Consider the following 26,310-nt stretch of genomic DNA (forward strand, 5'->3'; position numbering starts at 1 on the left):
CCTCCGAGTAGCTCTCCACTTCTGACATCACCACCATCGCCTCCTCTTGCGAAGAAACAAAGACGGTGACATCATCCGCGTAGGCCACTACCCTCAGGATAGCCTCCGGCGCCACCCCGCCCATCCTCACCCCGCCAACGGTCCACAATCAACCCTTCTGAGGAAGGGATCGATCGCAAACGCGTAAAGCAAAGGGCTAAGAGGGCAGCCCTGGCGGACACCGGATCCTACCCCGAAAGGTTGTCCAATCCACCCGTTTACCAGAGGGAAAGTCTCAGCCCCTGCGTACAAGGTCTTAAGCCAGTCCACAAACCCTCCAGGCAGACCATACCTCAAAAGAGTGGACCAGAGGTACTCGTGGTCAACCCGATCAAAGGCTTTTGCCTGATCCAGGGACAGCAAGAACCCCTTCCAAAGGCCCGCCCTGCCTTGCTCCACGGCCTCTCGGACACCCAGAACAGCACTGAAAGTGCTACGGCCAGGAACGCAACAGTGCTGGGCCTCCGAAAGGAGCCGCGGTGCAAACTTCACCAGCCTGTTGAAGAGTATCTTAGCCAAAACCTTCCTGTCCACATTGAGAAGTGATATGGGACGCCAATTCTCAATGCGTGACGGATCCTTACCCTTTGACAAAATGATCAGAGCCGACCTCCTTAATGATCTCGGCAGAGTGCCCGAGGAGAGACACTCATTAAACACCTGAGTCAAGAGGGGGACCAAGGAGTCCCTAAAGGTCTTAAAGAACTCGGATGTTAAGCCATCCGGACCTGGCGATTTTTTGGGCCGGAGCCCATCGATCGCCAGTCTCACTTCCTCTTCTTTGATCGCTTCTGCCAAACCGCCCAGCGAGAGGTCAGCCCCTGGCTCAGGAACAGCTTCAGCCAGGAAAGCCGACATCCTGTCACGATCCAGTTCCTTCCTTCCCAAGAGGTGCGAGTAGTATGAACTGACGACCTCCAAGATCCCTGATCTGGACCTTCTCAGGGATCCCGTACTGTCCATCAGCCCCGTCACTATCTTACTACTCACTGACATCTTGCAGCTTCTGTAGGGGTCGGGCGAGTAGTACTTCCCGTAGTCCCTCTCAAAAACCAAAGATGCGTGCCTATCGTACTGACACCTCATTAGCAAGGATTTCACACTGGAGATCGCCTCGCGGCTACCCCCAGTCGAGACAAGATGCTCGAGTCTCCTCCTCAGGCTCTGATACAGGCGATCCCTGTTCAGGCTTCTGAGGTTCGAGAGTTGCCGGAAGAATCTCGCCACCCGATGTTTGAACATCTCCCACCACTCAGACTTAGTGTTACTTAGGCCCAGCAGCGGTACCTGGCTCTGAAGAAATTCCTCAAAGGACCGTCTTACAGCTTCTTCCTCAAGGAGTGACGAATTCAGCTTCCAATAACCTCTTCCCATCCGAGGAGTCTCTGTAACGCTCAGAGAAAACATAATCAAACAGTGATCGGAGAATTCCACCTCCACAACCGACAACGGAGAGGAGACGGCCTCCTCCTTCAAATAAAACCTGTCTAACCTAGACCTGCACTGACTACCTCTAAAAAAGGTGAACCCCGCGTGGCCTGTGTTGTGCCGGATGTGGACATCCACCAGGCGTGCCTCACTTACTATTCTATTTAGCGCGACGCAATCGTAAGCCAGCCGGTCTCCGGAACCTCCTCTATCACAGGGTCTCGTGACATTGTTGAAATCCCCTCCAAAGACCACCTGCCGACTCGAAAATAAGAAAGGTTTGATCTTCATGAAGAGACACTTGCGGTCCCACTTGGACTGGGGACCGTAGATGTTGATGAGCCGAAGCTCCTGTCCCCCCATGGAGACATCTAGGATCAAGCATCTCCCCATTTCTAACTCGATCAATCGTCTGCATTCAACCGCTGCGGTCTTAAAAAGGACCGCCACCCCGCTATACGGCTCGGCCGCAAGAGACCAGTAGGAGGGCCCGTGCCTCCACTCCCGCCTTGCTTTATGCATGGTTGATAGGTCGGTCAACCTGGTCTCCTGCAAAAACAAAATGTCGGCGTCAAGTTGGCCGAGAAAATGAAAGGCCGTGTACCTTGCCGCTTCTGACTTTATGCTGGCAACATTAATGGTTGCCAGCGTCAACGGGGTGGGTGCCGCCATCATGATTGATTGAATTAGATAGCCTTTTTCTTCCCACCCCCAACAGTTTCACCCTCTTCCTCTGACAATGATGAGTTTTTAGTGCGCTTAAGACAAACTGACTCATCCATTCTCTCCTTACATACACTCTGGCCCTTGTCTGGTGGTCCTGAGGTAGTCCCCCCCCCGGAAGGCTTTGTATTTGCCCCCTGAGAAGAAGACCCAGCGACCTCCTGAGCCCCAACAACCTTGTCCGCAACCTCCGGCCCCGGGTCCCCATCGCCCCCCTCTGGAGGGGAGTCCTGGAGGGCCCGGAACCGGTTAGAGAGATCCACCAGAGGGGGGGCGGCTGGACCTTCCAATGGCACCCGGATCAGGGCTACGGAGTCAGAGGGGTCGCACTCCAAGGAGGAGGCTCGAGGCCCGGACCCCCTCTTATCCTTAGTTGTTTTCCTGTTACCCTTTTTCTTTTGTTGTGACCACTCCCCCTCTCCCTCATCCAGACTGTCACCGGATGAAGGTTCCTGGGCAGACATGGCGTCCTTTTGCTCCTCCCTTTCAAGTCTCTTGACTTCCTCGCTCAATTCGCTGTCTTTAGGATCCTCAGCTGCAAGTGAAGCACCCGGGTCAGAGTTTAGGGTCATTACTCCCTGCCCCCTTTTCCCATGGCGCTGCTCCTGCCGCCTGATATTGGATGGCGGCAGCCTGCTCCTCACCGGTTCCCTGCCTCCTCCGCCTCTGCTGGTCCCTTCTCCGGCGAGATTAGTCCCGGCTTTCGCCTGTCCCGCACTCGCCGCTTTCAGGACCGCATTGGCAAAGGAACGCGGACAGCGACTGAACGGGTGACCGAGGTCACCACACAGGTTACACCTAATCCTGCCACAGGTAGCAGCAAGATGGCCGAGGTCCCCACACAGTGCGCATTTCTGGGTGGTACAATGCGCACTGAAGTGTGTGGGGCTGCCGCACCTGTGACAGACCTTAGGCTGCCCCCGGTAGAAAATCAAGATCCTGTCCCTCCCCAAAAATGTTGAGGAAGGAATATGGGTAACGGTGTTTCCTGAAACCTTCAATTTCACCATGAAGGTCCAGGCTCCTGACCAGATACCATGCTCGTCGAGGGTCTTTTCAGGAATACCGACGATGTCGCCGTATCGTCCAACCCATGTGGAGATGTCGACACAGGAAAGTGACTCGTTACTGGTCAAAACGGTCACCCTCCTGACCGAATTCTGGCGGGATATTGCCACAGTGTGGAAACCCCGCCATTCGGGGCGACCCCGAGCCAGCTCATGGCGAGACCAGAAAAGCTCAAGGCCCTCAGGTCTCACGAAGCTGACATCGAAGTAGGAGGTCCCATAGGGATGGATCAAGGCAAAGATGTCATATGCCACGAAGCCCATCCCCAGCAGGAGCTCAGCAACCTTTGACCGATCAGGACAGGCATCCTTGCTTACCCACTGGAGACGGGCCACGTTCCTACGGTTGCTCCTCTGCCCTGGTGTTGGCAGAGACCAGACAGTCTCTGCCCCTCTATCTCGGAAGGCGGAAAGACCGTGTCTCTCTATCCAGAAAGACAGATCAACCTCCCTCCCCTCTACATTGATGGAACTCTCCCCTCTCCTCAGGGCGTCCAGGAAGCGCTGTTGCAAGTCACCATCCTCAGGGTCACCAGACAAGGGCGCACTACTACCCCCAGCAGTGACAGCTGCTGAATAGCTTGGGGCTGAAGCCCCCGCCACCGCTGGGGGGGCAGCGGGACCACTACCTGCTTCCCCTCCACCAACACCAGTAATGCTCTCCTCATTCACTCCTCCACTACTCCCATCATTTGCAACATCACTACTCCCACCATTCACTCCACTACTACTCCCATCATTTCCTGCACAGCTCCTTTCATTCCCCTTACCACTGCCACCACTTCCCGTCACTTTATTACCTGTATTGTCACCACCATTTGTCCCAGTGTTCTCTGCACCTGCCACAGTCACATCCATTCCTTCCTCACTTGTGTCTGCTGGCTTCTCTGCACTCACACCTGCTGGACCGGGGGAGGGGTGCAGCACCACGCCCGTTTTCCCTTGATTGGTGCTGACTCTCTGTTGTGTCCTTGGAGCGCCTTGCCCCCCCCACTGCAGCAGTTTGCACTTTATTATTTTGGGCCCGCTGCTTGTTGGGGGGCGCCGCCTGCCCCGCACCCACAGACTTCGCGGTCCCGGTGTCATGCTGGGGTGCTGGAGCACTCTGTCCCCCTGTCGCAGCAGGGCGCCTCGTGTTCCCTGCAGATGATTTATCCTTTTTCTGTCCTTTTTGGACACGCTGCTCCCCTGTCGCAGCTGCGTGCCTCTTCTCTGTTGAGGCGCACTGCGCCCCTGTCACAACAGTGCGCCCCCCTTTCGCCGCACCATGCTCCTCGGACCTGCCCCCCACAGCCCCGGCGTCTGCCGGCTCAGCCGTAGTGAGCAGGGATGGAGTCTGCCCACACCGTCCCCCTTTCGCAACGGCGTGGACACCCACCTCACCCTCCCCGGCCCCGGTGATAACCGGCTTAGCCGCAGAGGGCAGGGAGGGAAACTCCTCGGGGTCCCCTATGTCCGGCGCCGTGAGTACCTCCACAGCCTCGCCCCCTGCACTGTTCCCTGCACAGACGGCAGCACCGCCGGACGTCGTCCTCCTCCTCTCCCCACCTTGCCTGTGCCCCGGACCCACTGCAGAGCCCGTGCGTTTAGGTTTGGTGGGGTTTACACAGGAGGTGGTAGGTGTAGCATCAGCCATAGGTACATATTTGTAACTCACCACCTCCCGTGCGGTCTCCTTCGTCTTCTTCTTCCTTTTCTGGGTTTCCTCTGCTGGCTCGTCCTCACCGAAGGAGAAGCGGTCCAGGTTCACTGGAGACTCCAGCTCTCTGATCTCCTGTAGCAGACCGCCCTCCTCCTCTTCCTCCGCTGACACTCCAGCCTGTGCTGTCGGAGTCCTCTGCCGTGCCGGGAGGCCGCTTCCCTGTTGTCGGCTCTGCGACTCACTCTCCCGGCTGGTTCCAGCTTGTAGGACTCCAGTCACAGCCACGTCTTCATCCTCCTCCTCCTCGTCGCTTAGGACGCCGGCTGGCGGCTCTCCTGAGGTATTTAACCCCTTCATTTCTGAGAACCGCCGCTGGTTCTTAAACCTCTCCAGGAAGGGACCTGCGCTTTTCTCAATCCCCTCCCGGAGGAGCACTAACCGGACCACCTCATCTCTGAGGGCTCTGAACCTCTGGGAGGTCGCAGGTCTCTCCTTGCTAGAGGCTCGGGTATTCAGGATCCGAGCTACCCGCATCTCCTCCTTCAGCCCGGTCAGTGCTTTGCCGGCGTCCTCGTACTCACGTAGCATGGCGACCACTCGGGAGGAGAAGGTACTCGTGGACTCGCCAGAGCTCCTCTCCCCCCAGGATGTTCCTGGGCTCTCCTTCCTGGGGCCTGGGGTGCCCCTGTCTCCCTCTCTGGGCGGACGATGAGCCGTCTCAGGGTTGGAGTAGGTGGGTAAGGTTTTTCTCACCCGTCCCGACCTCCTCAGTCCTTCTTGGGCCGGTTGCTGCTGCTGCTCTCTGTCCCCCGCCGGCACAGACCGGGGAACAGAAGCCTGGGAAGCCATGCCGGCCTCCCAGGAAGCCTGCCTCTCCCTGGGGAGAAGAGAGGCAGACTCTGGGCCTCCCTCTGGAAGTGCTGGAGCTCTCAAGACAGGTGCTGCTCCTAGCAGGGAGTAATAGATTGTACTCTCCTCCCCCAGTAATGGCTGATAACAGGGAGTAATAGACTAGTCACCTGGCCCCAGTAATGGCTGATAACAGGGAGTAATAGACTGTAGTCTCCTCCCCCAGTAGTGGCTGATACCAGGGAGTAATAGACTGTAGTCTCCTCCCCCAGTAATGGCTGATAACAGGGAGTAATAGACTGTAGTCTCCTGGCCCCAGTAATGGCTGATAACAGGGAGTAATAGACTGTAGTCTCCTGGCCCCAGTAATGGCTGATAACAGGGAGCAATAGCTTGTAGTCTCCTCCCCCAGTAGTGGCTGATAAAAGGGAGTAATAGACTGTAGTCTCCTCCCCCAGTAGTGGCTGATAACAGGGAGCAATAGACTGTGGTCACCTCCCCCAGTAATGGCTGATAACAGGGAGTAATAGACTGTAGTCTCCTCCCCCAGTAATGGCTGATAACAGGGAGTAACAGACTGTAGTCTCCGGTGTTATGAACTGGTGGCCTAGGAGCAGCATGGACGAGCTCTGGAGTAGGTGGCCTCTATACTGACCGCAGACCCTGAACTAGAAGTAGCCGTGGGATGTTCCTGTCACTCCCTCGACACCTCGTCACGGCCGGAGGACTAATTACCCCTAAAGAAAGAAACAGGAAAACTATCTTGCCTCAGAGAAAATCCCCAAAGGAAAGACAGCCCCCCACAAATATTGACTGTGAGAGGAGAGGGAAATTACAAACGCAGACTGAAAACAGAATTTAGCAAAGGAGGCCACGCTACCTAGAAAGAAAAGACAGGACAGAGTACTGTGCGGTCAGTATTAAATTACTACAAAAATCCACCACAGAGAATACAAAAATCTCCACACCTAACTAAAGGTATGGAGGGTAACTCTGCGACTCCAGAGCTTCCAGCTTGGCTGAATAAATCCTTACACAGACAAATCTGGACAAGAAAAAACATAGCAATTCACTGAGCTATAAAGTCCACCGCATGTGGACTGCAAAAAACAAAGCCAGGACTTATCTTTGATGATTTGGACAATCCAGCAGGAGAAACCAAGAAGAGATGTGAATCCTCCAGAAAACAATGGACAACTGGCACTGACTAAAGAATCTAGCCAGAATAAGTAGCCCAGTCAGAATTGGAAGTAAGTGAACGCACCTGATGACTGCTGAGATCAGCAGCAGTACCACTTACAACCACCGGAGGGAGCCCAAGAGCAGAATTCACAACACTCCGGGCCCCAGTAATGGCAGATAACAGGGAGTAATAGATTGTAGTCTCCTCCCCCAGCAATGGCTGATAACAGGGAGTAATAGATTGTAGTCTCCTCCCCCAGTAATGGCTGATAACAGGGAGTAATAGATAGCAGTCTCCTCCCCCAGTAATGGCTGATACCAGGGAGCAATAGATTGTAGTCTCCTCCCCCAGTAATGGCAGATACCAGGGAGTAATAGATTGTAGTCTCCTGGCCCCAGTAGTGGCTGATACCAGGGAGTAATAGACTGTAGTCTCCTCCCCCAGTAGTGGCTGATAACAGGGAGTAATAGACTGTAGTCTCCTCCCCCAGTAGTGGCTGATAACAGGGAGTAATAGACTGTAGTCTCCTCCCCCAGTAATGGCAGATAACAGGGAGTAATAGACTGTAGTCTCCTGGCCCCAGTAATGGCTGATAACAGGGAGTAATAGATTGTAGTCTCCTCCCCCAGTAATGGCTGATAACAGGGAGTAATAGACTGTAGTCTCCTCCCCCAGTAGTGGCTGATAACAGGGAGTAATAGACTGTAGTCTCCTCCCCCAGTAATGGCAGATAACAGGGAGTAATAGACTGTAGTCTCCTGGCCCCAGTAATGGCTGATAACAGGGAGTAATAGATTGTAGTCTCCTCCCCCAGTAATGGCTGATAACAGGGAGTAATAGACTGTAGTCTCCTCCCCCAGTAATGGCTGATAACAGGGAGTAATAGATTGTAGTCTGGCTAGAAGGTTGGAGGAGTGTTTAAACTAGGGATGGGGGGAGGGTATTCATTTTATAGGAGGGGAAGATAGTGCAGATAGAGAGCTGGGCACAAATAAGGAAGTTGGGGGTGGCGGTGGCATGGGGGGTGGGGTTAGAACAGTTAGTAATTTAAGAAAGAATAGAGGTACAGAGAGTAACATCAAGTGCATGTATACTAATGCCAGAAGCCTCGCCAACAAAATGGATGAATTAGAACTAATGTTGTTGGAGCATAATTATGACATGGTGGGGATATCTGAGACGTGGCTGGATGAGAGCCATGACTGGGCTGTTAACTTGCAGGGCTATAGCCTGTTCAGAAATGACCGTACAGATAGGCGAGGGGGTGGGGTGTGTCTGTATGTAAAATCTTCCTTAAAACCCATCCTGCGTGATAATATAGGTGAATTTAATGAAAATGTAGAGTCCCTGTGGGTGGAGATAAGGGGAGGAGGAAAAATAATAAATTACTGATAGGGGTTTGTTATAAATCTCCAAAACTAATGGAAGCAATGGAGAATATCCTCGTAAAGCAAATAGATGAAGCTGCGACTCAAGGAGAAGTCATTATTATGGGGGACTTCAACTACCCTGAAATAGATTGGGGAACAGAAACCTGCAGTTCCAGCAAAGGTGATCGGGGTCTGACAACTATGAGAGACAATTACCTCTGACAACTGGTTCAGGACCCAACAAGGAGGGGGGCACTGCTAGACCTAATATTAACCAACAGGCCAGACCACATATCAAATATAAGGGTTGGGGGTCACTGGGAGAATAGTGATCACAAAATAATAAGTTTTTGTGTATCCTTTAATAAGATGTGTAGTAGAGGGGTGACAAGGACACTAAACTTCAGGAGGGCAAATTTCCAACAGATGAGAGAGGATCTTGGTGCAATTAACTGGGACGATATCCTGAGACATAAAAGTACACAAAGAAAATGGGAGACATTTATTAGCATCCTGGATAGGACCTGTGCACAGTATATACCGTATGGGAATAAACATACTAGAAATAGGAGGAAACCAATATGGCTAAATAGAGCTGTAAGGGGCGCAATAAGGGACAAAAAGAAAGCATTTAGAGAATTAAAGGAAGTAGGTAGTGAGGAGGCATTAAATAAATACAGAAAATTACATCAATTCTGTAAAAAGCAAATCAAGGCAGCAAAGATTGAGACAGAGAGACTCATTGCCAGAGAGAGCAAAAATAATCCCAAAATATTCTTTAACTACATAAATAGTAAGAAACTAAAAAATGAGAGTGTTGGCCCCCTTAAAAATAGTCTGGGTGAAATGGTGGATGAGGATGAGGAAAAAGCCAATCTGCTAAATGACTTTTTTCATCAGTATTTACACAAGAAAATCCCATGGCAGACAATATGACTAGTGATAATAATTCCCAATTTAATGTTACCTGCTTAACCCAGCAGGAAGTACAGCGGCGTCTAAAAATCACTAAAATTGACAAATCTCCGGGCCCGGATGGGATACACCCCCGAGTACTGCAGGAATTAAGTACAGTCATTGATAGACCATTATTTTTAATCTTTAAAGACTCCATAATAACAGGGTCTGTACCACAGGACTGGCGTATAGCAAATGTGGTGCCAATATTCAAAAAGGGGACAAAAACTGAACTCGGTAATTATAGGCCAGTAAGACTGACCTCTACTGTGGGTAAAATCCTGGAGGGCATTCTAAGGGATGCTATACTGGAGTATCTGAAGAGGAATAACCTTGACCCAGTATCAGCACGGGTTTACTAGGGACCGATCATGTCAGACTAATCTGATCAGCTTCTATGAAGAGGTAAATTCCGGACTGGACCAAGAGAACCCAGTGGACGTAGTGTATATGGACTTTTCAAAAGCTTTTGATACGGTGCCAGACAAAAGGTTGATACATAAAATGAGAATAATGGGGATAGGGGAAAATATGTGCAAGTGGGTTGAGAGCTGGCTCAGGGATAGGAAACAAAGGGTGGTTATTAATGGAGCACACTCGGACTGGGTCACGGTTAGCAGTGGGGTACCACAGGGGTCAGTATTGGGCCCTCTTCTTTTTAGCATATTTATTAATGACCTTGTAGGGGGCATTCAGAGTAGAATTTCAATATTTGCAGATGACACTAAACTCTGCAGGGTAATCAATACAGAGGAGGACAATTTTATATTACAGGATGATTTATGCAAACTAGAAGCTTGGGCTGATAAATGGCAAATGAGCTTTAATGGGGATAAATGTAAGGTCATGCACTTGGGTAGAAGTAATAAGATGTATAACTATGTGCTTAATTCTAAAACTCTGGGAAAAACCATCAATGAAAAAGACCTGGGTATATGGGTGGATGACAAACTCATATTCAGTGGCCAGTGTCAGGCAGCTGCTACAAAGGCAAATAAAATAATGGGATGCATTAAAAGAGGCATAGATGCTCATGAGGAGAACATAATTTTACCTCTATACAAGTCACTAGTTCGACCACACTTAGAATACTGTGCACAGTTCTGGTCTCCGGTGTATAAGAAAGACATAGCTGAACTGGAGCGGGTGCAGAGAAGAGCGACCAAGGTTATTAGAGGACTGGGGGGTCTGCAATACCAAGATAGGTTATTACACTTGGGGCTGTTTGGTTTGGAAAAACGAAGACTAAGGGGTGATCTTATGTTAATGTATAAATATATGAGGGGACAGTACAAAGACCTTTCTGATGATCTTTTTAATCATAGACCGGTGACAGGGACAAGGGGGCATCCTCTACGTCTGGAGGAAAGAAGGTTTAAGCATAATAACAGACGCGGATTCTTTACTGTAAGAGCAGTGAGACTATGGAACTCTCTGCCGTATGATGTTGTAATGAGTGACTCATTACTTAAATTTAAGAGGGGACTGGATACCTTTCTGGAAAAGTATAATGTTACAGGGTATATATATTAGATTCCTTGATAAGGCGTTGATCCAGGGAACTAGTCTGACTGCCGTATGTGGAGTCGGGAAGGAATTTTTTTCCCCATGGTGGAGTTACTCTTTGCCACATGGGTTTTTTTTGCCTTCCCCTGGATCAACATGTTACGGCGTGCTAGGCTATGGGGTGAACTAGAGGGACTTAAAGTCTTCCTTCAACCTTAATAACTATGTTACTATGTAACTATGTAGTCACCTCCCCCAGTAATGGCTGATAACAGGGAGTAATAGAGTGAAGTCTCCTCCCCCAGTAGTGGCTGATAACAGGGAGTAATAGACTGTAGTCTCCTGGCCCCAGTAGTGCCTGATAACAGGGAGTAATAGACTGTAGTCTCCTGGCCCCAGAAGTGGCTGATAACAGGGAGTAATAGACTGTAGTCTCCTGGCCCCAGTAGTGGCTGATAACAGGGAGTAATAGACTGTAGTCTCCTTCCCCAGTAATGGCTGATAACAGGGAGTAATAGACTGTAGTCTCCTGGCCCCAGTAGTGCCTGATAACAGGGAGTAATAGACTGTAGTCTCCTGGCCCCAGAAGTGGCTGATAACAGGGAGTAATAGACTGTAGTCTCCTGGCCCCAGTAGTGGCTGATAACAGGGAGTAATAGACTGTAGTCTCCTTCCCCAGTAATGGCTGATAACAGGGAGTAATAGACTGTAGTCTCCTGGCCCCAGTAGTGGCTGATAACAGGGAGTAATAGACTGTAGTCTCCTCCCCCAGAAGTGGCTGATAACAGGGAGTAATAGACTGTAGTCTCCTCCCCCTGTAATGGCTGATAACAGGGAGTAATAGACTGTAGTCTCCTGGCCCCAGTAGTGGCTGATAACAGGGAGTAATAGACTGTAGTCTCCTCCCCCAGAAGTGGCTGATAACAGGGAGTAATAGACTGTAGTCTCCTCCCCCTGTAATGTCTGATAACAGGGAGTAATAGCTTGCAGTCTCCTTCGCAGCCGCCGGCTATTGCTGCACATGACTGGCTATCGGCCTGCATTCACATACAGGGGACATTATGGGATCAATTACTGCAGAGCAGTGGAGAATGAGCGACGCTGGCACAGGGCTGCCCCCTGCTGGACACACAGAGAAGTGCAGCACCACTAGCCATTACACTGTATCTCAGCAGTGTGAACATTCACTGACAGCAAGCAGCCATCTAGAAAACTGAAACCTACAGAACCAACTTATGGGCAGACACAATGAAGATGTAAGAGCAGATCGCTGACCTATCCGTGCATTACCAAAGATGTGAACACCCACCGTGCAATACCGGGATTTGGCAGCAATGGAAATGTACAGGGAGACACAGCCTGCCCGGGCGATAACAGCTGATTTGTGGGGGTCTAGACAACCCCTGAACTGAGTGATCTGACCACAGACAAACGGTCACCGACTACAATATGTGCACTCCCTGTAATACTCATACACGGCCACCAGATGGCAGCATAACCAACACTAATAAGTTCTTGCTTAAAGGGAAGGTACCACCAGTTTTCTTGTAGTTTGTTATTTTTGCGAAACTTAAAATAGTAATTAAAATGTATTAATGCAATCTTTGCAAACATTTCTATATGAAAAATATATATTTTCTTACATATACTTATATATACACTCACCGGCCACTTTATTAGGTACACCATGCTAGTAACGGGTTGGACCCCTTTTGCCTTCAGAACTGCCTCAATTCTTCGTGGCATAGATTCAACAAGGTGCTGGGAGCATTCCTCAGAGATTTTGGTCCATATTGACATGATGGCATCACACAGTTGCCGCAGATTTGTCGGCTGCACATCCCAAAGATGCTCCATACAAGGCAGGATGGATCCATGCTTTCATGTTGTTTACGCCAAATTCTGACCCTACCATCCGAATGTCGCAGCAGAAATCGAGACTCATCAGACCAAGCAACGTTTTTCCAATCTTCTACTGTCCAATTTCGATGAGCTTGTACAAATTGTAGCCTCAGTTTCCTGTTCTTAGCTGAAAGGAGTGGTACCCGGTGTGGTCTTCTGCTGCTGTAGCCCATCTGCCTCAAAGTTCGACGCACTGTGCGTTCAGAGATGCTCTTAGGCCTACCTTGGTTGTAACGGGTGGCGATTTGAGTCACTGTTGCCTTTCTATCAGCTCGAACCAGTCTGCCCATTCTCCTCTGACCTCTGGCATCAACAAGGCATTTCCGCCCACAGAACTGCCGCTCACTGGATTTTTTTTCTTTTTCGGACCATTCTCTGTAAACCCTAGAGATGGTTGTGCGTGAAAATCCCAGTAGATCAGCAGTTTCTGAAATACTCAGACCAGCCCTTCTGGCACCAACAACCATGCCACGTTCAAAGGCACTCAAATCACCTTTCTTCCCCATACTGATGCTCGGTTTGAGCTGCAGGAGATTGTCTTGACCATGTCTACATGCCTAAATGCACTGAGTTGCCGCCATGTGATTGGCTGATTAGAAATTAAGTGTTAACAAGAAGTTGGACAGGTGTACCTAATAAAGTGGCCGGTGAGTGTATATATATACACACACACACACACACACACACACACACACACACACACACACACACACTAGATTGTGGCCCGATTCTAACGCATCGGGTATTCTAGAATATGCATGTCCCCGTAGTATATGGACAATGATGATTCCAGAATTCGCTGCAGACTGTGCCCGTCGCTGATTGGTCGAGGCAACCTTTATGACATCATCGTCGCCATGGCAACCATTATGACATTTACGTCGATACTGTGCCAGTCGCTGATTTGGCCGAGGACGCCTGGGCCTCGACCAATCAGAGACGCGGGATTTCCAGGACAGACAGAAAAACCCTTAGACAATTATATATATAGATATTCATCACTAGGGGGAGCATTTTCCGTTTTAGACCTCAAGCAGCTATAGTGAGACTTACCAGCTTTACTGTTAGCAGACAAATTGGGGCAGTAACTGCTGACATCACCGTTTCCCTCCCCTTTTGGGTGGTCTTGCATCCCTGGGGCAGAATGAAGAGTAGCATTACAGGGCAGCGCCATTTTGTGGGAGACTGCCCTGTGATCTGCTATCACCAGCAGTTACTGTCTCTCTCACCCAGATGACATGATTCTCTCGCCCCACAACGCCCGGCCATTAACTGCAGCTCCTTATCTTACTGAGGGATGAGGCGCAGCTCCTGCTCCCATAATGCTAATGGTACACTGTTCCTCCTTGATGTCTCTGCTTTTCTCCTGCATTTTACTCCCCTCAGCCGTCAATCTAGGATCTGTTCTGCTGGAAGCAGTACTACTTATGTTAGCAGATCTGAGGGCTCCATGAATATGGCAGCAGAACACTCCCACTACTGCGAATTGTGCAGGCCACAGAGGTGTGCCCAGTTCACAGCAGTGACTGCTCCATCACAATACATAGGGTCAGCGGCGGTCTACGAGCTCCTATGACCATGGGGTGCCGTATTATGACACTGAAAATGTCGTGCTGCTACTGTGAAAGCAAGATGTCAGCCCCAGAGCCTTCTTTAAACTCCTATAACACACGAAATAGGATCCAAATGCATTCAAATCTTGGTTATAACAGCATCTTACGCTACATTACATTGATTTACAAATGATCTAGAAACGCCGTACCTTCCCTTTAAAGCTTCAGCCATTTTGAGCAAAGTAAACAAAATCCGAAATTCACATTTTAGGTTAACGCTCAGCAGTTGGGTCATGTTTTGGCAAAAATGAAAGCAGGGATAGTAAATATCTAAAAAAAAAAAAAAGTCTTCATCTTCCCGAACCTTTAGGATCAGCAAGGCTCAAGATTAGTAATTGCCAGGAAACACCAGGGCTCTCACTAGTGAGGTGTGGACATAGTGCCGAACTCATCAGGGCGCCCCTAAAATATCAGCAGGGGCACCAATAACTCCTTCATCATTACTTGCCCCTCTACACCACAAGCCTCCAGCAGGAAACTGCCAACCTGCCCTGAACGTCTGCAGTGCGGACCTCACATAAATGACGACCTGCCCCCCGTCCTCTGAGCAGTGCAGCGGAGACCTCCTGACCACACTCCTGTACACAGTGGAGCGGAGGCGTGGAGCCGCCATCACACATGTGCTCCTACCTTCTCGCAGTGGACAGTACTGCTGCTTGCCAGGAGGGGGCAGCCTTCTCAGCCGATGCTTGGAGATGTGGAGCAATCCCCGGGGAGAACTTCTCTTCACTGGAAGCGGAGACTTCACGCGAGGAGAAGTGCGCCTGCGCAGCGAGTAACGGCTCCTCACCGTCAGCGGAGCCAGCGGGGAAGACTTCTTATCTGCAGGAGACCTAGGAACACAAAACGGACAGGTGTGAGGACCAGCAGAATAGTGAGTGCAGCTCTGGGGTATGATACAGGATGTAACTCAGGATCAGTAATGTAATGTATGTACCCAGTGACTACACCAGCAGAATAGTGAGTGCAGCTCTGGGGTATAATACAGGAGGTAACTCAGGATCAGTAATGTAATGTATGTACACAGTGACTGCACCAGCAGAATAGTGAGTGCAGCTCTGGGGTATAATACAGGATGTAACTCAGGATCAGTAATGTAATGTATGCACACAGTGACTGCACCAGCAGAATAGTGAGTGCAGCTCTGGAGTATAATACAGGATGTAACTCAGGATCAGTAATGTAATGTATGTACACAGTGACTGCACCAGAAGAATAGTGAGTGCAGCTCTGGGGTATAATACAGGATGTAACTCAGGATCAGTAATGTAATGTATGTACACAGTGACTGCACCAGCAAAATAGAGAGTGCAGCTCTGGGGTATAATACAGGATGTAACTCAGGATCAGTAATGTAATGTATGTACACAGTGACTGCACCAGCAGAATAGTGAGTGCAGCTCTGGAGGATAATACAGGAGGTAACTCAGGATCAGTAATGTAATGTATGTACACAGTGACTGCACCAGCAGAATAGCGAGTGCAGCTCTGGGGTATAATACAGGATGTAACTCTGGATCAGTGATGTAATGTATGTACACAGTGACTGCACCAGCAGAACAGTGAGTGCAGCTCTGGGGTATAATACAGGATGTAACTCAGGATCAGTAACGTATGTACACAGTGACTGCACCAGCAGAATAGTGAGTGCAGCTCTGGAGTATAATACAGGATGTAACTCAGGATCAGTAATGTAATGTATGTACACTGACTGCACCAGCAGAATAGTGAGTGCAGCTCTGGAGGATAATACAGGAGGTAACTCAGGATCAGTAATGTAATGTATGTACACAGTGACTGCACCAGCAGAATAGCGAGTGCAGCTCTGGGGTATAATACAGGATGTAACTCTGGATCAGTGATGTAATGTATGTACACAGTGACTGCACCAGCAGAACAGTGAGTGCAGCTCTGGGGTATAATACAGGATGTAACTCAGGATCAGTAACGTATGTACACAGTGACTGCACCAGCAGAATAGTGAGTGCAGCTCTGGAGTATAATACAGGATGTAACTCAGGATCAGTAATGTAATGTATGTACACTGACTGCACCAGCAGAATAGTGAGTGCAGCTCTGGAGGATAATACAGGAGGTAACTCAGGATCAGTAATGTAATGTAAGTACACAGTGACTGCACCAGCAGAATAGTGAGTGCAGCTCTGGAGTATAATACAGGATGTAACTCAGGATCAGTAATGTAATATATGTACACAGTGACTGCACCAGCAGAATAGTGAGTGCAGCTCTGGGGTATAATACAGGAGGTAACTCAGGATCAGTAATGTAATGTATGTACACAGTGACTGCACCAGCAGAATAGTGAGTGCAGCTCTAGAGTATAATACAGAATATAAGGTGGATATACACTTTAAAGAGGTGATTAGCACTTTAATTAAATGTACTGGACAATGCCTTTAAGCTTTATAAATGGACCTTTAGTTTATGGCAGAATTCAGACATCTGTGATAGGCTATGTTCACACATTGATATTTTTTTCTTCATTTTTTTCTGCAAATTTTCAGCTGTGTTTTACAGTGGCAGCAAAAGCTATGAGATTTCAGAAATGCAGACACATTGGTTTTATTTTCCTGACTGAAATGGAAAACGGCTGCATTTTTTAAAACTGCAGCAGTCACTTCATTCGCTTTTTTTCACCCATAGAAACCAATGAGTAAGTGCGAAATTGCAGCATAAAACGCAGGTATCAGGTTTTTCTGTGTTTTTGCTGCATCATGTTTTTTCATGCACTAAACTTTATCAGCATGCACAAGAGACAAATCCACCTGACAAACATGCAGCAAAACCTGCTGTTAGGAGGAGCTTCATTACTGCCAAGAGAGCAAGTTCTGAGTGCGAAAAAAAAAACGCAGGAAAAACGCAATGTGAACATATCCTTACACGGTCTATGATGTATGAGCTGCCGCAGGTGTCTCGGCCTCCTCAGTGACATGTACGAGCTGCCGCAGGTGTCTCGGCCTCCTCAGTGACATGTACGGTCTGCCGTAGGTGTCTCGGCCTCCTCAGAGACATGTACGAGCTGCCTCAAGTGTCTTCGCCTCCTCAGAGACATGTACGAGCTGCCGCAGGTGTCTCGGCCTCCTCAGTGACATGTACGAGCTGCCGCAGGTGTCTCGGCCTCCTCAGTGACATGTACGAGCTGCCGCAGGTGTCTCGGCCTCCTCAGTGACATGTATGAGCGGCCGCAGGTGTCTCCGCCTCCTCAGAGACATGTACGAGCTGCCGCAGGTATCTCGGCCTCCTCAGTGACATGTATGAGCGGCCGCAGGTGTCTCGGCCTCCTCAGAGACATGTACGAGCGGCCGCAGGTATCTCGGCCTCCTCAGTGACATGTACGAGCTGCCGCAGGTGTCTCGGCCTCCTCAGAGACATGTACGAGCTGCCGCAGGTATCTCGGCCTCCTCAGAGACATGTACGAGCGGCCGCAGGTATCTCGGCCTCCTCAGAGACATGTACGAGCTGCCGCAGGTGTCTCGGCCTCCTCAGAGACATGTACGAGCTGCCGCAGGTGTCTTGGCCTCCTCAGAGACATGTATGAGCGGCCGCAGGTGTCTCGGCCTCCTCAGTGACATGTACGAGCGGCCGCAGGTGTCTCTGCCTCCTCAGAGACATGTACGAGCTGCCGCAGGTGTCTTGGCCTCCTCAGAGACATGTATGAGCGGCCGCAGGTGTCTCGGCCTCCTCAGTGACATGTACGAGCGGCCGCAGGTATCTCGGCCTCCTCAGTGACATGTACGAGCTGCCGCAGGTATCACGGCCTCCTCAGTGACATGTATGAGCGGCCGCAGGTGTCTCGGCCTCCTCAGTGACATGTAAGAGCGGCCGCAGGTGTCTCGGCCTCCTCAGTGACATGTACGAGCGGCCGCAGGTATCTCGGCCTCCTCAGTGACATGTACGAGCTGCCGCAGGTATCACGGCCTCCTCAGTGACATGTATGAGCGGCCGCAGGTGTCTCGGCCTCCTCAGTGACATGTACGAGCTGCCGCAGGTGTCTCGGCCTCCTCAGAGACATGTATGAAGCGGCCGCAGGTGTCTCGGCCTCCTCAGAGACATGTATGAAGCGGCCGCGTTCTGGTCCGGAGACTTGTGGCAGCTCACACATCACAGACCTCTACATTCTGCCCGACAGCCCCTCCCCGCCTGCGGAACCTTTACCTGGATGTGCTCCTTCTCCTGATGATCTTCGTTTTGCTTTTCACCTTGTAGCCGGAGTCCCTGAGCGAGGCGGCGGCTGCCATCACTGCTGGAGCCCTGCTATATTGGGGGATCACTGTGCCGGACCGCTGAACCCCTCTGTTTAAGGCTGGCGATTTCCTCGGAGTGACAGCAGTCTTTTGGGACAAGGCCACGTTCTCGGCTTTCCACTTATATCGACTCTTCTGAGTGGTGGTCTTTGGGCTGGAGCCACTTTTCTTCCCTTTCACCTGTGCTGTGGCCTCGGGGGGCTTCGGTTTCCGATCAGGTGGGATGTTCTTGGCACCAGGACTGATTTTCTTACCCGCAGGGGAATCGGCCACCCAGATGTATTTAGTCCTCCGATTTCTGGGGTGTTTTCCTACCGTGGCAGGTTCGTTGTTATTTTGGGTTGAACTCGGGGTCCGGCTTGTGTTGGGCTTGGGGGGGGCACAGGTCACTTCAGTCTTGGGGAGGGATATGAGGGGTCTCTTACAGAGAGGTTGGGGGGCAGCGGGGACCTGAGCTGGGGCCGGTTTGTTCAGTGGCATGCATGACCCTCTCTGCCCTGTCCTGGACGCTCCCCTGAGGTTTTCTCTGTGGGCTCCGTGGATCTGTGGGGGTCCGCGGCTCGCTGGTTGTGCTCCCCTCGGCGTTGATGTGGACGGCACAGCGGAGCTCGCGGAGGGCTGTAGTCGTGTATGACTTTCCTGAGTTGCAGCACTTTGCCACTTGAACACGGACGTGACTGCAGGGTGGTCCCGGCTGCTGGAGACCCTTGATCGGCCGGGGGGCTTCCGGGAGGGGTCAATCGCTGCTGGAATTTTTGGAGCATCCTTTTCCCCTACAGACGCCTCGGCTGCTTGTGAGGAGTGGTTCACCAGAGAATACTTCTTCCTCCAACTAGTCTGATTTGGCAAAGGCTGCCGGTAACCTCCGCCATGGAAAACCGCGCGTGGCTGGGCGGGAGTCGGCCATCTTGGATCTGAGGCAGGTGGTGGCGCCGGTACGTTACCATGGATAATTTTATGACTGTTGATGAGACCTGTGGAGAAAAGCATCACAATCCTGAGCACAACCAGAACGGACGTTCAATTGTCAAGATCTCTGCTTGCTGTGAGAAGATTGCACCATCCCTGCCAGAGGCCGAAGACATCTCCTGGTCCCGTCCTGCCCACACCACTGATGGCCGACGACGCAGGAGGCTGCAGTCCTGGACAAATCCTCAGCTGTGTGAGCAGGACGCAGACAGGAAGGGACCTCAGCCTCCAGCTCTGCCCCCCGGGGCCCCACACTTCCCGTGTCTCTCCATCTGGGTCCCCCACACTCCCCGTGTCACCCCTTCTGGGGCCCCCCACACTCCCCGCGTCACCCCTTCTGGGGCCCCCCACACTCCCCGCGTCTCTCCCTCCGGGCCTTCCACACTCCCCGCGTCTCTCCCTCCGGGCCCCCCACACTCCCCCTCCAGGCCCCCACACTCCCCGCGTCTCTCCCTCCGGGCCCCCCACACTCCCCATGTCTCTCCCTCTGGGTCCCCCACACTCCCAGTGTCACCCCTTCTGGGGCCCCCCACACTCCCCGCGTCACCCCTTCTGGGGCCCCCCACACTCCCCGCGTCTCTCCCTCCGGGCCCCCCACACTCCCCGCGTCTCTCCCTCCGGGCCCCCCACACTCCCCGCGTCTCTCCCTCCGGGCCCCCCACACTCCCCGCGTCTCTCCCTCCGGGCCCCCCACACTCCCCGCGTCTCTCCCTCCGGGCCCCCCACACTCCCCCTCCAGGCCCCCACACTCCCCATGTCTCTCCCTCCGGGCCTTCCACACTCCCCGTGTCACCCCCTCCGGGGCCCCCCACACTCCCCGTGTCACACCCACCGGGGCCCCCCACACTCCCCGTGTCACCCCCACCGGGGCCCCCCACACTCCCCGTGTCTCTCCATCCGGGCCCCCACACTCCCCGTGTCACCCCCTCCGGGCCCCCCACACTCCCCCTCCAGGCCCCCACACTCCCCGCGTCTCTCCCTCCGGGCCCCCCACACTCCCCATGTCTCTCCATCCGGGCCCCCACACTCCCCGTGTCACCCCCTCCGGGGCCCCCCACACTCCCCGTGTCACCCCCACCGGGGCCCCCCACACTCCCCGTGTCACCCCCACCGGGGCCCCCCACACTCCCCGTGTCACCCCCACCGGGGCCCCCCACACTCCTCCTCCGGGCCCCCACACTCCCCGTGTCTCCCCCTCCGGGGCCCCCCACACTCCCCGTGTCTCCCCTGTCTCTCCCTCCGGACCCCCCACACTCCCCGTGTCTCTCCCTCCGGGCCCCCCACACTCCTCCTCCGGGCCCCCACACTCCCCGTGTCTCTCCATCCGGGCCCCCACACTCCTCCTCTGGGCCCCCACACTCCCCGTGTCTCTCCATCCGGGCCCCCACACTCCCCGTGTCACCCCCACCGGGGCCCCCCACACTCCCCGTGTCTCCCCCTCCGGGGCCCCCCACACTCCCCGTGTCTCCCCGTCTCTCCCTCTGGGCCCCCACACTCCCCGTGTCTCCCCCTCCGGGGCCCCCCACACTCCCCGTGTCTCCCCCTCCGGGGCCCCCCACACTCCCCGTGTCACCCCCACCGGGGCCCCCCACACTCCCCGTGTCTCCCCCACACTCCTCGTGTCACCCCCACCGGGGCCCCCCACACTCCCCGTGTCACCCCCACCGGGGCCCCCCACACTCCTCCTCCGGGCCCCCACACTCCCCGTGTCTCCCCTGTCTCTCCCTCCGGACCCCCCACACTCCCCGTGTCTCTCCCTCCGGGCCCCCCACACTCCCCGTGTCTCGCCCTCCGGGCCCCCCACACTCCCCGTGTCTCGCCCTCCGGGCCCCCCACACTCCCCGTGTCTCGCCCTCCGGGCCCCCCACACTCCCCGTGTCTCGCCCTCCGGGCCCCCCACACTCCCCGTGTCTCGCCCTCCGGGCCCCCAACACTCCCCGTGTCTCGCCCTCCGGGCCCCCCACACTCCCCGTGTCTCGCCCTCCGGGCCCCCCACACTCCTCCTCCGGGCCCCCACACTCCCCGTGTCTCTCCATCCGGGCCCCCACACTCCCCGTGTCACCCCCACCGGGGCCCCCCACACTCCCCGTGTCTCCCCCTCCGGGGCCCCCCACACTCCCCGTGTCTCCCCCTCCGGGGCCCCCCACACTCCCCGTGTCTCTCCCTCCGGACCCCCCCCACACTCCCCGTGTCTCTCCCTCCGGACCCCCCCCCACACTCCCCGTGTCTCTCCCTCCGGACTCCCCGTGTCTCTCCCTCCGGACCCCCCACACTCCCCGTGTCTCTCCCTCCGGACTCTCCGTGTCTCTCCCTCCGGACCCCCCACACTCCCCGTGTCTCTCCCTCCGGACCCCCCACACTCCCCGTGTCTCTCCCTCCGGACCCCCCACACTCCCCGTGTCTCTCCCTCCGGACTCTCCGTGTCTCTCCCTCCGGACCCCCCACACTCCCCGTGTCTCTCCCTCCGGACTCCCCGTGTCTCTCCCTCCGGACCCCCCACACTCCCCGTGTCTCTCCCTCCGGACTCCCCGTGTCTCTCCCTCCGGAACCCCCACACTCCCCGTGTCTCTCCCTCCGGACTCCCCGTGTCTCTCCCTCCGGACCCCCCACACTCCCCGTGTCTCTCCCTCCGGACCCCCCGTGTCTCTCCCTCCGGACCCCCCACACTCCCCGTGTCTCTCCCTCCGGACTCTCCGTGTCTCTCCCTCCGGACCCCCCACACTCCCCGTGTCTCTCCCTCCGGACTCCCCGTGTCTCTCCCTCCGGACCCCCCACACTCCCCGTGTCTCTCCCTCCGGACTCCCCGTGTCTCTCCCTCCGGACCCCCCACACTCCCCGTGTCTCTCCCTCCGGACTCCCCGTGTCTCTCCCTCCGGAACCCCCACACTCCCCGTGTCTCTCCCTCCGGACTCCCCGTGTCTCTCCCTCCGGACCCCCCACACTCCCCGTGTCTCTCCCTCCGGACCCCCCGTGTCTCTCCCTCCGGACCCCCCACACTCCCCGTGTCTCTCCCTCCGGACTCTCCGTGTCTCTCCCTCCGGACCCCCCACACTCCCCGTGTCTCTCCCTCCGGACTCCCCGTGTCTCTCCCTCCGGACCCCCCACACTCCCCGTGTCTCTCCCTCCGGACTCCCCGTGTCTCTCCCTCCGGAACCCCCACACTCCCCGTGTCTCTCCCTCCGGACCCCCCACACTCCCCGTGTCTCTCCCTCCGGACCCCCCGTGTCTCTCCCTCCGGACCCCCCACACTCCCCGTGTCTCTCCCTCCGGACTCTCCGTGTCTCTCCCTCCGGACCCCCCACACTCCCCGTGTCTCTCCCTCCGGACTCCCCGTGTCTCTCCCTCCGGACCCCCCACACTCCCCGTGTCTCTCCCTCCGGACTCCCCGTGTCTCTCCCTCCGGACCCCCCACACTCCCCGTGTCTCTCCCTCCGGACCCCCCACACTCCCCGTGTCTCTCCCTCCGGACCCCCCACACTCCCCGTGTCTCTCCCTCCGGACCCCCCACACTCCCCGTGTCTCTCCCTCCGGACTCCCCGTGTCTCTCCCTCCGGACCCCCCACACTCCCCGTGTCTCTCCCTCCGGACTCCCCGTGTCTCTCCCTCCGGACCCCCCACACTCCCCGTGTCTCTCCCTCCGGAACCCCCACACTCCCCGTGTCTCTCCCTCCGGACCCCCCACACTCCCCGTGTCTCTCCCTCCGGACCCCCCACACTCCCCGTGTCTCTCCCTCCGGACTCTCCGTGTCTCTCCCTCCGGACCCCCCACACTCCCCGTGTCTCTCCCTCCGGACTCCCCGTGTCTCTCCCTCCGGACCCCTCACACTCCCCGTGTCTCTCCCTCCGGAACCCCCACACTCCCCGTGTCTCTCCCTCCGGACCCCCCACACTCCCCGTGTCTCTCCCTCCGGACCCCCCACACTCCCCGTGTCTCTCCCTCCGGACTCTCCGTGTCTCTCCCTCCGGACCCCCCACACTCCCCCTCACCCTGTAACAGCTGGATTTGTCTCCTCAGAGACTCCTTTTCGTCCATGTCAATAAGCGGCCAGGACGCGCGGTGATGACGTTGCAAGATGAGCCCCGTTATCCCCTCGGCCGCACAGTCCACTCCAGGTCGCCGACCGCAGATTTACGACACCTCTTTACGACTGCTGTTGCGCCGGCGGAGAACCTTTTCCCCTCTACAAGCCGCCACGGTCTCTTCTGCCAGCAGTTAAGATGGCGGCTCCTCTACTGCGCATCACGTGTGCGCCCGGCTGCTCTGACAGGTCAGTGGTATCCTAGCAACCTGAATGCCGGACGTGCCATCTCTCTGAAAGCTTCATGGCTTGCTTCCGTGGAGCCGGTGGTCAGACACGTGCGACCTCATACAGCCAAGCCCGGGGGGGGGAGAGAGGGGGCTCCTGCTGACTCTGGGGGGAGAGGGCTCCTGCTGACTCCGGGGGGGGGGAGGGGCTCCTGCTGACACGTCCTCACCGCTGTTAACATCATACCTCCCAACTTTTGAAGATGGGAAAGAGGGACAAAGTTAGCGGCGTGAAACGCGCGCCGCGGCAAATTTTAGGCCACGCCTCTGACCACACCCATTCATAACTAGTCACACAAATATCCACATCCCAACCACACCCATTTAGCACTGCTGATCACACTGTTTCATAAAGAATAATTATAAACAAAAAAATATGGCCACACAGTGCTCCATACTGTATAATGGCCACACATGATGCTCCATACTGTATAATGGCCACACATGATGCTCCATACTGTATAATGGCCACACATGATGCTCCATACTGTATAATGGCCACACATGATGCTCCATACTGTATAATGACCGCACATGATGCTCTATACTGTATAATGGCCACACATGATGCTCCATACTGTATAATGGCCACACAGTGCTCCATACTGTATAATGGCCACACATGATGCTCCATACTGTATAATGGCCACACATGATGCTCCATACTGTATAATGGCCACACATGATGCTCCATACTGTATAATGACCGCACATGATGCTCCATACTGTATAATGGCCACACATGATGCTCCATACTGTATAATGACCGCACATGATGCTCTATACTGTATAATGACTGCACATGATGCTCCATACTGTATACTGGCTGCAGATGATGCTCAATACTGTATAATGGCCACACATGATGCTCCATACTGTATAATGACCGCACATGATGCTCCATACTGTATAATGACCGCACATGATGCTCCATACTGTATATTGGCCGCACATGATGCTCCATACTGTATAATGACCGCACATGATGCTCCATACTGTATACTGGCTGCAGATGATGCTCCATACTGTATAATAGCCCCACATGATGCTCCATACTGTATAATGACCGCACATGATGCTCCATACTGTATAATGACCGCACATGATGCTCCATACTGTATATTGGCCGCACATGATGCTCCATACTGTATAATGACCGCACATGATGCTCCATACTGTATACTGGCTGCAGATGATGCTCCATACTGTATAATAGCCCCACATGATGCCCCATACTGTATAATGGCCACACATGATGCTCCATACTGTATAATGACCGCACATGATGCTCCATACTGTATACTGGCTGCAGATGATGCTCCATACTGTATAATAGCCCCACATGATGCTCCATACTGTATAATGACCGCACATGATGCTCCATACTGTATAATGACCGCACATGATGCTCCATACTGTATATTGGCCGCACATGATGCTCCATACTGTATAATGACCGCACATGATGCTCCATACTGTATATTGGCTGCACATGATGCTCCATACTGTATATTGGCTGCACATGATGCTCCATACTGTATAATGACTGCACATGATGCTCCATACTGTATATTGGCCGCACATGATGCTCCATACTGTATAATGACCGCACATGATGCTCCATACTGTATATTGGCTGCACATGATGCTCCATACTGTATAATGACTGCACATGATGCTCCATACTGTATAATGACCGCACATGATGCTCCATACTGTATAATGACCGCACATGATGCTCCATACTGTATAATGACCGCACATGATGCTCCATACTGTATAATGACCGCACATGCTGCTCCATACTGTATATTGGCTGCACATGATGCTCCATACTGTATATTGGCCGCACATGATGCTCAATACTGTATAATGACCGCACATGATGCTCCATACTGTATATTGGCCGCACATGATACTTCGTACCGTATAATGGCCACACATAGCTACTCCTACACACGCAGCTGCGCTCCGTACATTTTGCACAAATGGCTCCGCTCCATACACATGGCTCTGCTCCATACACCTCATACACACGGCTCCACTCCGTACACCTCGTACACACGCGGCTCCGCTCTGTACACCTCGTACACATTTAGCTCCGCTCCATACACCTCGTACACATTCAGCTCCGCTCCATACACCTCGTACACATTTAGCTCCACTCCATACACCTCACACACATGGCTCCACTCTGTACACCTCGTACACATTCAGCTCCGCTCCATACACCTTGTACACATTCAGCTCCGCTCCATACACCCATACCTCCCAACTTTTGAAGATGGGAAAGAGGGACAAAGTTAGCGGCGTGAAACGCGCGCCGCGGCAAATTTTAGGCCACGCCTCTGACCACACCCATTCATAACTAGTCACACCCATATCCACATCCCAACCACACCCATTTAGCACTGCTGATCACACTGTTTCATAAAGAATAATTATAAACAAAAAAATATGGCCACACAGTGCTCCATACTGTATAATGGCC

General features: G+C 53.6%; 1 protein-coding gene across 1 annotated transcript in view; it reads right to left on the reverse strand.

The window, feature by feature from the left end:
• The window catches only part of ZC3H3 (zinc finger CCCH-type containing 3), a 147,959-nt gene extending 124,259 nt beyond the window's left edge, over window positions 1-23,700 (reverse strand). The window contains exons 1-3 of the mRNA XM_077271366.1: window positions 23,501-23,700; window positions 18,456-19,518; window positions 14,910-15,112 (exon numbers count right to left, since the gene is read on the reverse strand). Of these exons, the coding sequence (XP_077127481.1) occupies window positions 14,910-15,112; window positions 18,456-19,518; window positions 23,501-23,546 (1,312 nt within the window). The 5' untranslated portion in view covers window positions 23,547-23,700. The remainder of the gene's footprint in view (window positions 1-14,909; window positions 15,113-18,455; window positions 19,519-23,500) is intronic.
• Window positions 23,701-26,310: the final 2,610 nt, after the last annotated feature.

The sequence above is a fragment of the Ranitomeya variabilis genome, chromosome 6, assembly GCF_051348905.1.
Source record: "Ranitomeya variabilis isolate aRanVar5 chromosome 6, aRanVar5.hap1, whole genome shotgun sequence".
Taxonomy (NCBI): domain Eukaryota; kingdom Metazoa; phylum Chordata; class Amphibia; order Anura; family Dendrobatidae; genus Ranitomeya; species Ranitomeya variabilis.